This window comes from Trypanosoma melophagium (assembly GCF_022059095.1).
Source record: "Trypanosoma melophagium isolate St. Kilda chromosome Unknown ctg4segment1, whole genome shotgun sequence".
NCBI lineage: Eukaryota > Euglenozoa > Kinetoplastea > Trypanosomatida > Trypanosomatidae > Trypanosoma > Trypanosoma melophagium.
The window spans coordinates 885702-899351 of NW_027125179.1; the positions used below are offsets into that span (position 1 = coordinate 885702).

The window sequence follows — 13650 nt, forward strand, 5'->3', positions numbered from 1 at the left end:
GAATTCTTATGGCTCTTCAACAGACAGCACATAGTGCATGCTCACGCAAAGTTCATTGTGTAAAGAAACATTACCTTGATGATCCTTTTGCCGCATACTTTGCCAAGGATACTACGATAATTAACAGTCCCTTAATGAACCGTGGTACATGGCTGCGTACTGTTGCTATTGAACGTAGTTTGTTATCATTTGCGAAGAAACACTCTGGTGATGGACCTCTGCAGGTTATAAGCTTTGGCGCTGGAGTTGACACATTGTACTTCCGCTTACGAAAGCAACATCCAGATGTGAAGATTGGTAAATACATTGAATTGGATTTCTCTGATTTGGTAGCAGAGAAAAAGAGTATAATTCAACGGACAGAGAAGCTAAACGAGTGTGTTGGTCCGGAGTATGAAATAATTTCTTGTGATTTACGAAAAACCGATGAGCTACGTGAAATGCTTAAAAGAAGTGTTTCTGCAGGTATGCCTACAGTATTGCTAGCTGAGATGGTTTTTGTCTACCTTGATGAATCCGTATCGACAAAAATACTTGAACTTACATTAAATGATGTTCTCAAGGAAGAGACAAGTGTTTTACTTATTGCCTATGATGCTATACGTCCTAATGATCGTTTTGGAGAAGTAATGGTAAGTAATCTTGCTTCTGTAGGAGTGCATCTTCTGGGAATACAAAAGTTACCTACACCTGAAGCTCATGCTGCGCGTTGCAAGAATGTAGGTTTCACAAACGTCACGGCAACATCTATGAGGCAATTATATCTTACTGTCCCTCAAGATGTACAAAAATGGTTAACAAAGCTTGAAATAGTTGATGACTGGGATGAATGGTGCATCATGCATGATCACTATTGTTTCATTTTAGCGACAAAAAATACGGAAGCTGTGACCACTGTATTTTAAAGTTATTTTCAGAACTAATAAGAAATAATCTACAATGTATCTGTTTATTACTATACATAAGACTCTTTTTTTTTTTTGGGGGGGGGGAGGGAGGGGGAATTACGCTTTCCACCTTTGAATTTGTTCTTTTGTTTTATCTGTTTAATCCTTCAGTTTTTTAGTTGTTTATTTTTTCCAGATTTACTTCATTTCCTTCACAAAAAAAAAATGTCAATGGATGAGCTGAAATTGAAGGGAAATGAGGCATACAAAGCTAAAGACTATGAAGCTGCCATTCAATGGTATACAAAGGCTTTGGAGATCAATCCCAAATCAGAGGAATCTGCCTCTCTATACTCAAACCGAGCAGCATGTTGGCAGAACATGAATAATTTTCCGAAAGCACTTGAAGATGCTGAGCAGTGTATCCTCGTTAAACCTTTGTGGGTTAAGGGACATTACAGGAAAGCTCTAGCGCTTCAATCTATGAGTAAATATGATGAAGCACTAAAAGCTTTTCAAGAGTCTTTAAATGCTGACCCGGGTAATGCAGAGATTCAGGATAGATTGCATCATGTGAATACACTAATAAGGGAACGTGACAACAAGGCAAATCCTGCAACCTGTAAGTCTTCTGATGAAGCCAAACGCATTGGTGCTTCTCTTTTTGCAGCAGGTAAATATGAGCAGGCCGCGTTATTTTACTCACGTGCCATCGAACTTTGTAGTGAAAACAACAGGGATCTTGCTATTTACTACGCAAATCGTGCGGCCTGCCGTCAGCAAACACACGAGTATCAACTTGTTATCAGTGACTGCGACAAGGCGCTTGATATTGACCCCAGTAATGTAAAGGCACTCATTCGTCGCGCGATTGCGTATGAAGGTATAGAAAAATGGAGTAAAGCTTTGAATGACTATAATCAGGTTAACCAACTTTCTCCAGGAATTACTACCGTTTCGCAGGGTGTATTACGTTGTCAGCGTGCGTTGCGAGGGTAGTTCCCTTAAGTTCAATTATTCTTCCTTTTCATCTTTATTTCTATATTCCCTACTTATTGAGAATACTTTCTTGCTTCTATACAACATGTAATGTAATATATAATATGGGATATATATATATATATGATGTTGCTGTGCTGTCTGTAGAATAAACAATGAGGTTTTTTTGTTTTCCTATACGTAAACATACTTTTTCTTTTTGTTAATTGTATATCTGTACTATAAAAGCATAATGAATATGAGTACAAAAAGGAGACTTCTATATCTTCCTGATGAAGAAGATCTATTACTTGGTGAATTAACAGACTCACCACGTCCACGACCCTCTCGTTTATCACGACTACCCATTATTTCATCAGAGAGTGGTAACGGGAATACACCCGCACAAGACTGTCTTGAGACTCCAGCCACAGAAACTATAGATTCTTCGGTTTTTGTCTCATACAATGGATATACTTTGGCAGATGGTTCAGGCACTCTTCACCCACCGTCAACAACACGAGACGCTGTTGCGCTCTATAGGTCACTTAGACGCTGTAGTCGCTACTTGTGCACCTATATACAACCTCATTACACCTCAGAGACACCCACAGATTGTTCGTCATCCTTATCGTTGAGCAATTATAGTAGATACAGTGAGTCCTCTGATTCTGAAAGTTATACGGAACCAATTCCAAGGTCACGCAAGCGACCCAAGTGCGATCCTGAGTCACTGAGGAAACGTGGTTATGGTCAAATGACTGTTCTGGAACTTCGAGAACTGCTACGAGAGAGAAACCTGCCTATTTCTGGAGCCAAGGCCCTCCTTATTTCTCGTCTTCAAGAAAGTGACGCGGCCCTGTATGAGATGAATTTAAACGATAAAAGCGTTAAAACAGCTGTAGAACCTACCGATGTTGATATCTATAATGAAGAATATTCTTTTGAACTAGAATCTGGAAAGGAAAACAAACCTTCAAGTATGTGGAATACACTTCTTAATATAGGTTCGAAACTTTTCCGTAGATCCACCGGATCTCACCCCGAAGATCCTGAGGGGTTACACAGTAAACGTCGACGAAGTGCATAGACTGTATCTGATTTTTTTTCTTTTGATTTTACCCTTGTGGTTCTTGTTTTTTTTTTGTTTTTTATCTTTATTTTCTTTATATTAATTCATTTTTGAGGGATTCTGTTTTGATTTTCTGCGTTAGTGTGAATACCCTTTATAATTAATTTCTTACCAGAACTCTTAATACATAAAAGCTTTCTTCGTAACCCCTTTAGACACTTTTTGGTTTGATATGGTTATAACAATTATTGTTTTTTCTGTGTTTTGGTATTTCAAAAAATTCAAAAAAAGAAAAACAAACAAATTAACACTACAAGTTGAAAGTAATATGCAAGACTCATTTGTTATAGGGTTCGACTTTGGTAGTGATTCGGCAAGGGCTGTTCTTCTTCGAGTGCGTGATGGAAAAGAGTGTGCTGTAGCTGTTGAACCGTACCCCCGTTGGAGCAGACAAGACTACTGCGATGCATCCACTAATTGTTACCGTCAACATCCTCTAGATTACATAGAGGTACTTGAATCCATTGTACAGCAAGTGTTGTCAAAGTTTTCACAAGAAGTAAAAGATCACATTGTGGGAATAGGATTCGCTACTACCGGCAGCACCTCTTGTTTTGTGGATGAAGAAGGTACTCCACTTGCACTAAAACAAGAGTTTGCGGAAAATCCAAATGCTATGTTTATTCTATGGAAAGATCATACCTCAGTAAGGGAGGCAGCAGAGATCACTGAACTATGTAAAAAGTCGAACGTTGATTATACTGCTTATTCAGGTGGTACATATTCATCAGAATGGTATTGGTCTAAAGCTCTTCATGTTCTAAGAAAAGATGAGGCTATACGTGAAAATGGATACGCAATGCTTGAGTTATGTGAATGGCTTCCTGCCCTTGTGACAGGAGCGACAAGTTTTTCTCACATACCACGAAGTCAATGCGCATGCGGTCACAAAGGAATGTGGAATGAAAAATGGGGCGGATTTCCACCTTCAGAGTTTTTTTCTCAGTTAAACCCAACATTGGGTGTTATACGCTCCAGAATGACATCAATTCCTCAGACAGCTGAAAACCCCGTTGGTAGACTATCCCCCGCATGGGCTCAACGTTTGGGTCTCAAAGAATCTGTCGTTGTTGCAGGAGGAGCTATCGATTGTCATATGGGTGCAGTTGGTGCTGGTATTCAAAAATACACATTTGTTCGTGTTATGGGAACATCTACTTGTGATGTTATGGTTTCCTCTCATCAAGAAATTGGTGACCGTCAAATAAAAGGAATATGTGGGCAGGTTGAAGGATCGGTTATTCCAAGCATGATTGGACTTGAGGCAGGTCAAGCAGCGTACGGTGATGTTTATGCCTGGTTTGTCTCATTACTTTCGTTTTCGCTTAAAGTGGTAATTCAAAATTCTACAACAGTTAATGATGAAACCAAAAGAAAACTTTGGGAGGAATATAGAAAAAAAATCTTTGTAGAATTGTCTTCCAAAGCTGAGAAAGTTAAGCCTGTAATTGGAAATGTGATCGCTGTAGACTGGTTAAATGGAAGGCGAACGCCAGACGCAAATTTGTTTCTGAAGGGAAGTATTGCAGGTCTTACTCTGGGTACTGATGCGCCTGCTATTTTTCGTGCTTTGGTTGAAGCTACAGCGTACGGATCTCGAGCTATTGTTGAGCGATTTCAAAGGGAGGGTGTGCGCATTGACCGTGTTATTGCTGTAGGAGGGATTGCGAAAAAATCTCCATTGGTAATGCAGATATTAAGTGATGTTCTCAATGTACCAATAAGTGTTTGTCGTACTGATCAAGCGTGTGCCTTGGGTGCAGGCATATTTGCTGCTACTGCGGCTGGACTCTACGAAACAGTTGAGTTGGCCCAGAAAAGTATGACCAGTGGATTTGCCAGAGAGTACAAACCCTCTACGGAAAGTGCTGTTGTTTACAATGAGCTTTATAAATGCTACCAAGAGCTTTGTTCCGCGACTCAAACAAAATCTTTTGCTCATATTTAAATATAACCAGACAAAAGAAGGGCAAACACAAAAGAAACACTCACAACGATATATTTTTTTATGTTTTCCTTCTATTTTTTTTTTTTTGATTTGGGAAAAAACAGAGACGAAGATGATGGTTTTATTCTTCACTCTTCCTATCTGTTCTCACCCTTCACTTCATTTCCCCGCACTTCTCTTTTCTGCTTCTCTTATGGAACAATGTATTTTGGAGAACCAGGGCTTTTTTTTAAAGGTTTTGTCTTTATGTACAGTCTCCATTAATTTGCTTGTTTTTTTTTTTTGATTCAATTGTTGTGTTTCTCCTGTACTGAGTGCTGAGTTTTCAACTTTGTTCCTCCTTGTATTAAAGATCATCGCTGCTGCTTAGGAAGGAAGGAAGGGAAAATGTCTTCGGAAGAAGAGACCATTGCAAACTTGTACGCTCAACGACAGGAGCTCCTTAAGCAGCTCAGTGACATCAATAGCATTATTCGCACTCTGGAGCACCAAATGAATGAGAAGGCGGTTCAAAACGGAGCCAAAAAGCATACAGATGACACCCTTATGGGCAGCACTGATGCCGAGCGTGTCAGCAGTGTTCTTGACTCTTGTGTCCGAGACTCTAATGGTTTACGAGACGCAGTGAAGTTAGTTGATGCTTGTAAGTCCCTTCGTGAAAGCACTATAGAAGATGGAAATAATATTCAAAAACATCTTTTCTGTAACACATTTGTTCATGAAATGATTACTAGAGCACATTTTCTTATCCTTGATCCTAATGGAAGTGAACTACTTCTACATGCACTTACCTTATTAAAGAATGGAGAATCTATGCCTGAATCTCTGCAATCAATGGATCAGGAAAAAAATTCAGCCAATAAGTTCTCAGAGTTTCTTCTCCTTTTATCAGAGTTGAAGGATCATGTTGAAGAGATTTGCTGTGATACAAATGGTACTCGAGTCATGCAGAAACTCCTTGATTCACTTAAAACTATGGAAGAGGTTGAATTCTGTGCAAAATGTTTCTCTAATTCTATTATTCAACTTTGCAAAGATATCAACGGCAGTCATACTGTTCTTCGTCTTTTAGCTGCAGCACGGTATCCTTTTTTTACTGATGAAAATAAAGAGGTAAATGATAACGATAAGGAGAAAATAATGCGTATTCACCAGTTACTGTATGGTAAGTTTGCAGAACACTGCTTTGACGTTTGTAAAAATCGACAAGGTTGTTGCATAATTCAAAAATGTCTTCAGTGGGCGCCTGAACCTTATTTTTCTACAATAATTGATATAGTTCTTGAAAATACACTTAAACTTGTACATGACCCTTTTGGTAACTATGTCATTCAATTTATTCTGGATTATGAAGAAGAACTTTCTCAACGTGCCGGTCAAAACTCTGAAAAAGGAAACTATACTAACCGGATTATACGACAAATGCTACACAATGTTGCATCACTTTCATGTGACAAGTTTAGCAGTAATGTCATTGAAAAATGTTTGAAGATTGCCTCTCCAGAAGTGAGACAACTTTTGGTTGATGAGTTAACTGATCCTCAAGTGTTACCAAAACTCTTGACGGATGGGTTTGCAAACTACGTCATCCAAACAGCTATTGCTACTTCTTCTGAAGAAACGCAGTTTGCACAACTGCGCAATTCTATTCTTCCTCTTCAGAATCTTCTAAGAAATTCACCATATGGTGTTAAAGTTGAAGTTAAACTGGCGCGTCGTTACCGTGAGTTAATTCGTAAACAATATCAACAAAAACAGCACGGTCGAAGGGGTACGGCTCCTTCACAACATGTGGAGCCGAGCGGCAATGAAGGAATATTAGGAACACAAATTTTTCATGGTGTGCAAACTATTCCAACCTTAGTGGGAAATGAAAACCTTAATCACCAAGCAGTCACATTTTCTAGCGTACCAAAAAACATTTCCCCTGTGATAACTCAACCTTCTTATATGCCATTGATGCTTCAAGGGCAACAAACCCTCATTGGTCTACATCAAGGTAATTCTCACCAACCCTTCCCAGTAAACATGATGAAGGAAGGCCCCATATGGGGACCTCAACCGAGTCTTGCATTGTTACAGCACCCCAATCAACGACAGGAAGAAAGGTAATATATATATATATTTGAATGTACCGTTTCCAGACTTATTTATAGTAAAGTATTTTTTCTTGTTCCGTTGAACTGTAACGGATTCTCAAGGGGAGATCCTCCAGTATTCATATAGTAGGAACGAATGTGGTTCATCTGCTGAATTTTTTTTCGATTTTAATATAAAATAAAGAGTAAAATGAATGAATAATTGGTTATTAGCCCTTTATGGTGTTGCACATTTTTCCCACCTTTTTAAATATATACTTTCAGTTGTGGAATTAAAGGGGGAACACAAGAAATCACGTGTTTGTGTGCTCTTCTATGAGTCTCTATCGACACCGTTCATAGGGCTATATGCTGCAGAATTCGATGCTTTTTTTTTCTGTTTAGAGAAAAGAAAAGGAGAGAGAGAGAGAGAGAAGGGAAGAAAGAAAGAACTACTGTGCTTCAAAGACATCGCAAATTGAGTGAGCGGAGGCGCAGCACTCCCATACTTGTGGCACAAGGTGTTTTTTTTTCTTTTGTGCTCTCTTGTTTATTTATTTATTTCCCTTCTTGTTATTTTTGTATATTTCTCCATTATAATAATATTACTGCTATATTTCTATGATTTTCTATGCTTATCTTTTATTCTTTTTTTTTTGCTCTTGACTCTGTGCCGTAGCGGGTAGTATCTGGCAATGATGGTTATATTATTAGTGCACCAGGGATTTGTTGGCGACCCTTTATTCTCACGGGCTTTCCGTTGTAACTTTCTGCCACCTCGTAGATTGGTTGACAAAAAAATAAACCTATCAGAATATACTTCTTTTCTCTGATTGAGAACAACTTCAAAGATACGGATGCCAAAATAAATCTAAAGGATATTGGGGAGTTGTTTTTTCTTTTTGCAACAATGCCGTGGGTTTATTTAATAAACATTTTATGGCAAAGCAGTGCCTTTAGGAATTACGAACCTATCTGGACTTACTTCATATAGGGTCACGGTTGCTTCTTTGGTTAGGCGGAGTGGGTACATATAAAGGATATTCTTTCTGAGTTGTGTGAGTTCAACAATTGGAAAGCTTTACTTAAAGTACATGTGACAATATTTTCTTGAATTCATCTCAAAAGTACTTTATCTAGCTATATACCATTTTCTTTCACTCCTTCAAAATTCCGATTTTGACAAGGTTGTTCTGTTTCCAACCATTTTTTTTGGTGTCTATAGTGTATATATATATATATATCTAATGAATGGATAAAGCATCTACTTGTAGTTGTAGTGATGATGTGATTCTTACATCGAATTTAATTTCTCAACATTGTTTACGAAAACGTCCATTATATTTAATACAACTCAGCCTTAGTTTTAATGGGTAAAGGGAGAAGGTTGGGATACAAAATGAAATTAGTTGGGTTGGGATATCATTTACAACGAAAAAAAAAAAAACAACAGAAAGGCAATTGTACAGAGGAACAAAGGAAACAAAAAAAAGAACCAGAAAAGTGACATGATGGTAGAAGGAAATAAAAAGAAAAACTCATTTTTATTTTTTATTCTGGATATAATTTTTATAGATTAATGTTTTGTACATGATATTGTTTTTACTCATTTCGTGAGGCTTTCCTGACTTCATTCTTCCGTTCATGTGCTTGACTTTCTCCCCTGTGTTGTTCATGAAATTCTTCAGTGCTAAAGAACAAATGGGTTGTAATAACACAAAAGCAAAAAATGGGGATAATTCAAGCTCCAGTAAGCGATCAGATCCAGGCAGTGCAGAAGAATTTGTCACCCTTTCTAAGAAGAATCCTGTTGCTGCAACACTCCTTGAAGAGTGGAATAAACTTGTAATTTCTATTCCCATTGGGTCTTCAAAAGTCAGAAAAGAAGTTTGGGCCGATACCACAAATAATCCTCTGACACACCGCTCTGTTGATACAGTGGGAAAACATTTCTTGGTTTACATAAGGAACGATCTCATATCTCGTGGATGGGGTGGTAACTTCGACTACAGTGTGGTTGGTGTATCCAATCAGGGCTACTTAAAAGCGAATGCCACAATTGACCCCAGCAATTCAACCAGTCGCTCAAGGGAATCCACATGGGAGGTCAAGGTGCATTACCGAAGCACCACAAAGCCATCTTAGAAAAAAATATTACTTCAAATACGGCTGTATACATGACTTTTCTGTATCCACGTTCTAGACACTTTGTGTTTTCAATGTTTAATACATGGAAATAGCAATCATTTCAAAACTTTCCTCCATCTAATTTACCACATTTAACCTCTTTGTGTTACCTATTTTCTTTGACTGCTTATTACAGTAATTTTTCGTTTTGAGTGAACAGGGAGATCGCAATGCATGTTATTCTAAACTTCTTTGCTTAAAACAGTTTCCAAATATTGCACTTTTTTCTCTTTTTCTCAGCAGCTATAAACTCTTTTTCTATACAAGGAAGAAAATAGCAAACTCACACAAGGAGAAATAGTTTACAAGGCACTGCAGCTCATGATATGAATAAATTGTGGCAGAACGTGTGATTAGCAGGTGATGTGTGGGAATTGTTTCCCAGGAAAGTTACCTTTACGATCATATTGAAGAAAGTATGATGCAGGAAAGAACAAGACGCATTTTTTTTTCTTTGGCGAGGGTTATCTAGATGGGCTCTTGAGTTCACATGGGCGAATTGTTGGTTGTGGGGACTAAATCGGATATAATAGGGCCCCTAAAATTGTTAAGCCTTGTTTATATGATCTGCAGCAAAAAAAAAAAAGACCATGATAATAATAGAAGAAATTGAACTATATGGGATTTGGAAAGGAGATATGATGTATGATTTGCTGGCTTGTTGAGGCTGACCCAGGACCACTACTCACTTTTTATCGTTAAAATGAAGAAAGGTGGGGAAGAACTATGGGAGGAGGAGGAAGAGGATGACTGTGGCAATATCGAGTGGTTTTTTGTACTAACAGTGCCTAGTGTTCTTCATTACCGTAGGGAAACCAAGAGTCAACAGCAGCAGCACCGTCCTCATGTGCATCATGCTGTTGATCTGCTGCTTTGTGAGGCCAACAACCCTCATAACCAGTGGCGTCCTCTTTGTGTATGTTGTTATCCTTTTCAGAAAGGGAACATCTGCCACCATACCATGAACTGCACCACCCACATCTAATTAGTACTGAACCATGTGTGTGGGGAAGAGAACCCTAGTGCTTTTTTGAAAGGGATTCTGCAGTGAAGAGTGTGTAGTGGGCATTCCATTATCCCTAACAATCCTGCAAATGGTCCCATACATCACTGGTGTTGTGGTGATTGCCCATACTTTGACCACACAGATGAAACAGGAATAGTGTGGTGCTAAACTGCTGCATGTGGGTGACAGTGTGTGGGAGTGTAAATGAAAACACTTCACAAAAGTATAAGAAAAATAGGTTGATGGCTTTATTCATTGCTGATAGGAGTGATGCGTGTGTGAGGGAACTGTCTCCCCACACACACAAAGAAAACAGGAAACACAAGGTAATAATACTTTGTATTTATGGAGTGGTTTGTCCATGTGGACTCATTAACATTACACCGCAACAGGTTCCACAACGAGAACCATCCCTTGACATTGCGTCTCTCTTACACAATTTGATTTTAGTGCTGCATCAATAGTGAGGGCTCAATCCTTGAAGTTACTGAGTCTGAATCAGGTGGATTTTGTGCAGAGGGTTGTGTCCAATCAGGAATTTAGTTGTGTGTTGTCTGTTGCACCGTCGCCTCTCTTGCAGTGGTTTTCTCTCTAGTGCCTGAAGGGGAAAGGAGAGAGAGATGGTGGACCCACCAGAGGAGACCCTTTTGTTAGTGTCAACTTTTTTTTGTGTGGCATGATGAAAAGGAATGAAATTGTTCTTTGCTGCTTCTTCTAACAGCGGAAAAAAAGAAAGCCATGTCAAATAAAATGAAATAAACAACCAGTTACAATACTGTGGGTGAAACCAAAATAAAATAAAAAAGAATAAAACTGTGTTTCTGGGATGCATCGCAGTGGTGTTGCACACACAACCCAAACATCATCACGTGATGATAATCTGTGTTGTGGTGAATGAAGGAGTCTTCCCTCTGCTGTTTGGGTGTTGATACTGGAGTGAACCACTCATTGTGTATGAGGTTACCCTCGTTTTGCAGGATAACAGACTGTGGGCAGTAAATAACTGTGGAATGATACTGAATGGAAACCCATGCTGCATATTCAGGGTTAAATGCAGTGTACGTGCAAATTGCTTTTTCTTGGCAATATGAGTCGTATTCTTGTTGATTGTGTGTCACTCAGTGTAAACTTTTTTCCTGTGTGGTTTTACTGATATTTCATACATGCTCTCTTTTCTTTTTCATTTTGTTGTTGCAGAAGTGAGTAGTAAGAAAGAGAAAAAGTTAACAGGAGAAGGAGAAAAAGCAAGAAAAGGAAGAAAAGGAATGCCCATGCGATAAACGAAGAGGAACAATTGGCACGTGTGGAACACACGCATGGTGAAGTGATGCCAAGAAGAACAGGAGAAAATGATGCTGATGAACCCCCAGCTGTACGTGCAAGAGTGGAAACTGTAACTCAACCAAAGTGGACATTGGACAGCACAGTCAGGGAAGTACTGCTGCATGATGTGAATATCCCGGAGACACCTAAATTGAACGATTTCCTCCGCAATAATGTGGGTGGCAGGGGTGTTGTTGATTCCAATGAGAATGTCACCATGAAGGCATTTGCTATAGATCCGGCTATGTATATTCAGGATGATGAACTAAGGATGTTAATCACTGCACTGTCCGCCTATAAGAAGGTACTTTTCCTAATTGAGGTTGCAAATAATCTTGAAAAAGCAGAAGTTTACTATCTGCGGCAATGGGACGAATTCAAGAACAAGGAGAGTATTCTTTCAATGGCAAGGGGGAAGCTGAATGCAGCTCTTAATGCAGCAAAGAGACAGATGCATGTTTCTCAGGATACCACACCTGTGGGAGTGGAAGGTGTATACGAATCTGTGTATAATGCGACATGGCACTATGTAGAGGGTGTTGGTGGTGAGGGATTCGGTATGCAAGTGAAAGAGGGCCATCCACCGCAAACGTGGGCAGACGATGAGGTGATGAAGGGTTCTGCAGAGGACGATAATGATAATGATAATGAGAAACCCGAGGGTGGACGTGTGTATTTGATGGTGCTCACCTCCCCGAAAGGATGGCCATACAGAGGTTTCAATATGTGTTGCGGCCACGATATTTATATCAACAAGGAGGTGATGCGTACATGCCATAAAATTCTAAAGGATTTGGATGAGTATTTTGTTGATAATGTGCATGCAAATAAGGTACTCACTCCATATGTGTTAATTGGAACGCCTGGAATTGGCAAATCCTTTGCAGCTGGTTCGTTCCTCCTCTACCAACTGTTGCACTATGATGCAGAACGACTCCCAGTGGTGGCATACTTCACTCGGGGTGGGGCCTATCTGTTTGAAAACAATAATGATGGTGGAAAGGTGTTTCGGTACAAAAGAGAAGAAAATGCAGAAGATGTTATAGAAGATCTCTCTAAAAATAAAAGAGGATACATAATTTATGATGTGAGTGATAAAAGCGGAAGACTACCACTTTCACTGCCTCCTCCAGAATGGGGCATGGTTGTGATATCATCCCCAAATGAGAAACAATATAAAGAGTGGGATAAACAAAAGAAGGCACTGCATATCATTATTAATTGTCCAACTGTTCGTGATATTAAGGCGATGTGTGCATGGAGAAAAGACTACGAATCTAATAAACTTGAAAGCTATTGGAATTCAATAAAAGGACGTATTGATAATGTTGGGCCACTTCCACGTTATATTTTCGATGATGGTGCATATGGGGAGCGGCGCTCAAGAGTGCAAGGTGGGATGGCGAAAGCTCTGAAGGGCGTAAGCGGATCTAATGTTCTGCGATTAAAGGCTATCCTCAGAGGTGATGCCGTTTGGGAGGAGTACAGTTCTACCTCTGAGATACTCAAAATATACCGTGTTGTTATTAATGGTTGCGATGTCCCAATGAATGCAGCGGTTAACAATGCACTCTACAACAAAATATTTACTGAGGTGATGGGGTTTTTACACTCCCCAACTCTGAATTCTCCTTTTATCAAGAAGGGTGTCCTCAATGTCGAAAAGTTTGAAGAGTATGGTGTTAATACTTTTAGAGATAGGAACTTTGTGACTGCACTTAGTAACGAACTGAAAATAATTCAATCACCTGGAATAATAGAAGGGAAGCGGAGCGTTTTGCAACGGAGGGATTCAGTTACATATGCCAGTAAGGGGTGTCTCCGCTTTCCCACCGGTACAAATGACGAGGAGATGAGGATAGAGTACGATATGCTTTATCATCCTTCTGTACCTGATTTTCCTCTGGTTGATGCTTTCTACTTTGTGAAATCTGCAGAGGGAAGGGTTACACTGATTGGGATACAAACGACAACTGCCAGAGACCATGAAACTACAGTTACTGCAGTATCTAAATTCATTAAATATCTTAAAACTTGTTTTTCTGACTGGGCTGATGTTTCCGATGAAGTATCGTGGGAGATCATTTACATGCAGCCTAAGGTGGGCAATG

At 39.3% G+C, this 13650-nt stretch overlaps 8 protein-coding genes across 8 annotated transcripts; all 8 read left to right on the top strand.

The window, feature by feature from the left end:
- Positions 1 to 8: 8 nt before the first annotated feature.
- Positions 9 to 905, top strand: LSM04_008424 (Methyltransferase Ppm1/Ppm2/Tcmp; the record flags this gene model as incomplete). The annotated part of the gene is made up of 1 exon (XM_067339309.1): positions 9 to 905. One exon carries the CDS (start codon positions 9 to 11, stop codon positions 903 to 905), a length of 897 nt encoding a protein of 298 aa, XP_067188034.1.
- A 207-nt stretch (positions 906 to 1112) lies between these two features.
- LSM04_004446 (Tetratricopeptide repeat 1) lies at positions 1113 to 1886 on the top strand (the record flags this gene model as incomplete). The annotated part of the gene is made up of 1 exon (XM_067339310.1): positions 1113 to 1886. One exon carries the CDS (start codon positions 1113 to 1115, stop codon positions 1884 to 1886), a length of 774 nt encoding a protein of 257 aa, XP_067187857.1.
- A 238-nt stretch (positions 1887 to 2124) lies between these two features.
- Positions 2125 to 2955, top strand: LSM04_007818 (SAP domain; the record flags this gene model as incomplete). Its single annotated transcript, XM_067339311.1, has 1 exon — positions 2125 to 2955. The coding sequence occupies one exon, from the start codon at positions 2125 to 2127 to the stop codon at positions 2953 to 2955; it is 831 nt and encodes a 276-aa protein (XP_067188002.1).
- Positions 2956 to 3265: 310 nt separating this feature from the next.
- LSM04_009524 (Carbohydrate kinase) lies at positions 3266 to 4945 on the top strand (the record flags this gene model as incomplete). The annotated part of the gene is made up of 1 exon (XM_067339312.1): positions 3266 to 4945. The coding sequence occupies one exon, from the start codon at positions 3266 to 3268 to the stop codon at positions 4943 to 4945; it is 1680 nt and encodes a 559-aa protein (XP_067188079.1).
- Positions 4946 to 5332: 387 nt separating this feature from the next.
- LSM04_004665 (Pumilio RNA-binding repeat) lies at positions 5333 to 7057 on the top strand (the record flags this gene model as incomplete). The annotated part of the gene is made up of 1 exon (XM_067339313.1): positions 5333 to 7057. One exon carries the CDS (start codon positions 5333 to 5335, stop codon positions 7055 to 7057), a length of 1725 nt encoding a protein of 574 aa, XP_067187870.1.
- Positions 7058 to 8724: 1667 nt separating this feature from the next.
- LSM04_000990 (uncharacterized protein) lies at positions 8725 to 9168 on the top strand (the record flags this gene model as incomplete). The annotated part of the gene is made up of 1 exon (XM_067339314.1): positions 8725 to 9168. One exon carries the CDS (start codon positions 8725 to 8727, stop codon positions 9166 to 9168), a length of 444 nt encoding a protein of 147 aa, XP_067187714.1.
- Positions 9169 to 9913: 745 nt separating this feature from the next.
- LSM04_004316 (uncharacterized protein) lies at positions 9914 to 10195 on the top strand (the record flags this gene model as incomplete). The annotated part of the gene is made up of 1 exon (XM_067339315.1): positions 9914 to 10195. One exon carries the CDS (start codon positions 9914 to 9916, stop codon positions 10193 to 10195), a length of 282 nt encoding a protein of 93 aa, XP_067187854.1.
- Positions 10196 to 11543: 1348 nt separating this feature from the next.
- LSM04_003509 (Trypanosome RHS) lies at positions 11544 to 13650 on the top strand (the record flags this gene model as incomplete). Its single annotated transcript, XM_067339316.1, has 1 exon — positions 11544 to 13650. A coding segment is annotated over one exon (2107 nt), but the record flags the coding sequence as incomplete, so codon positions are not given.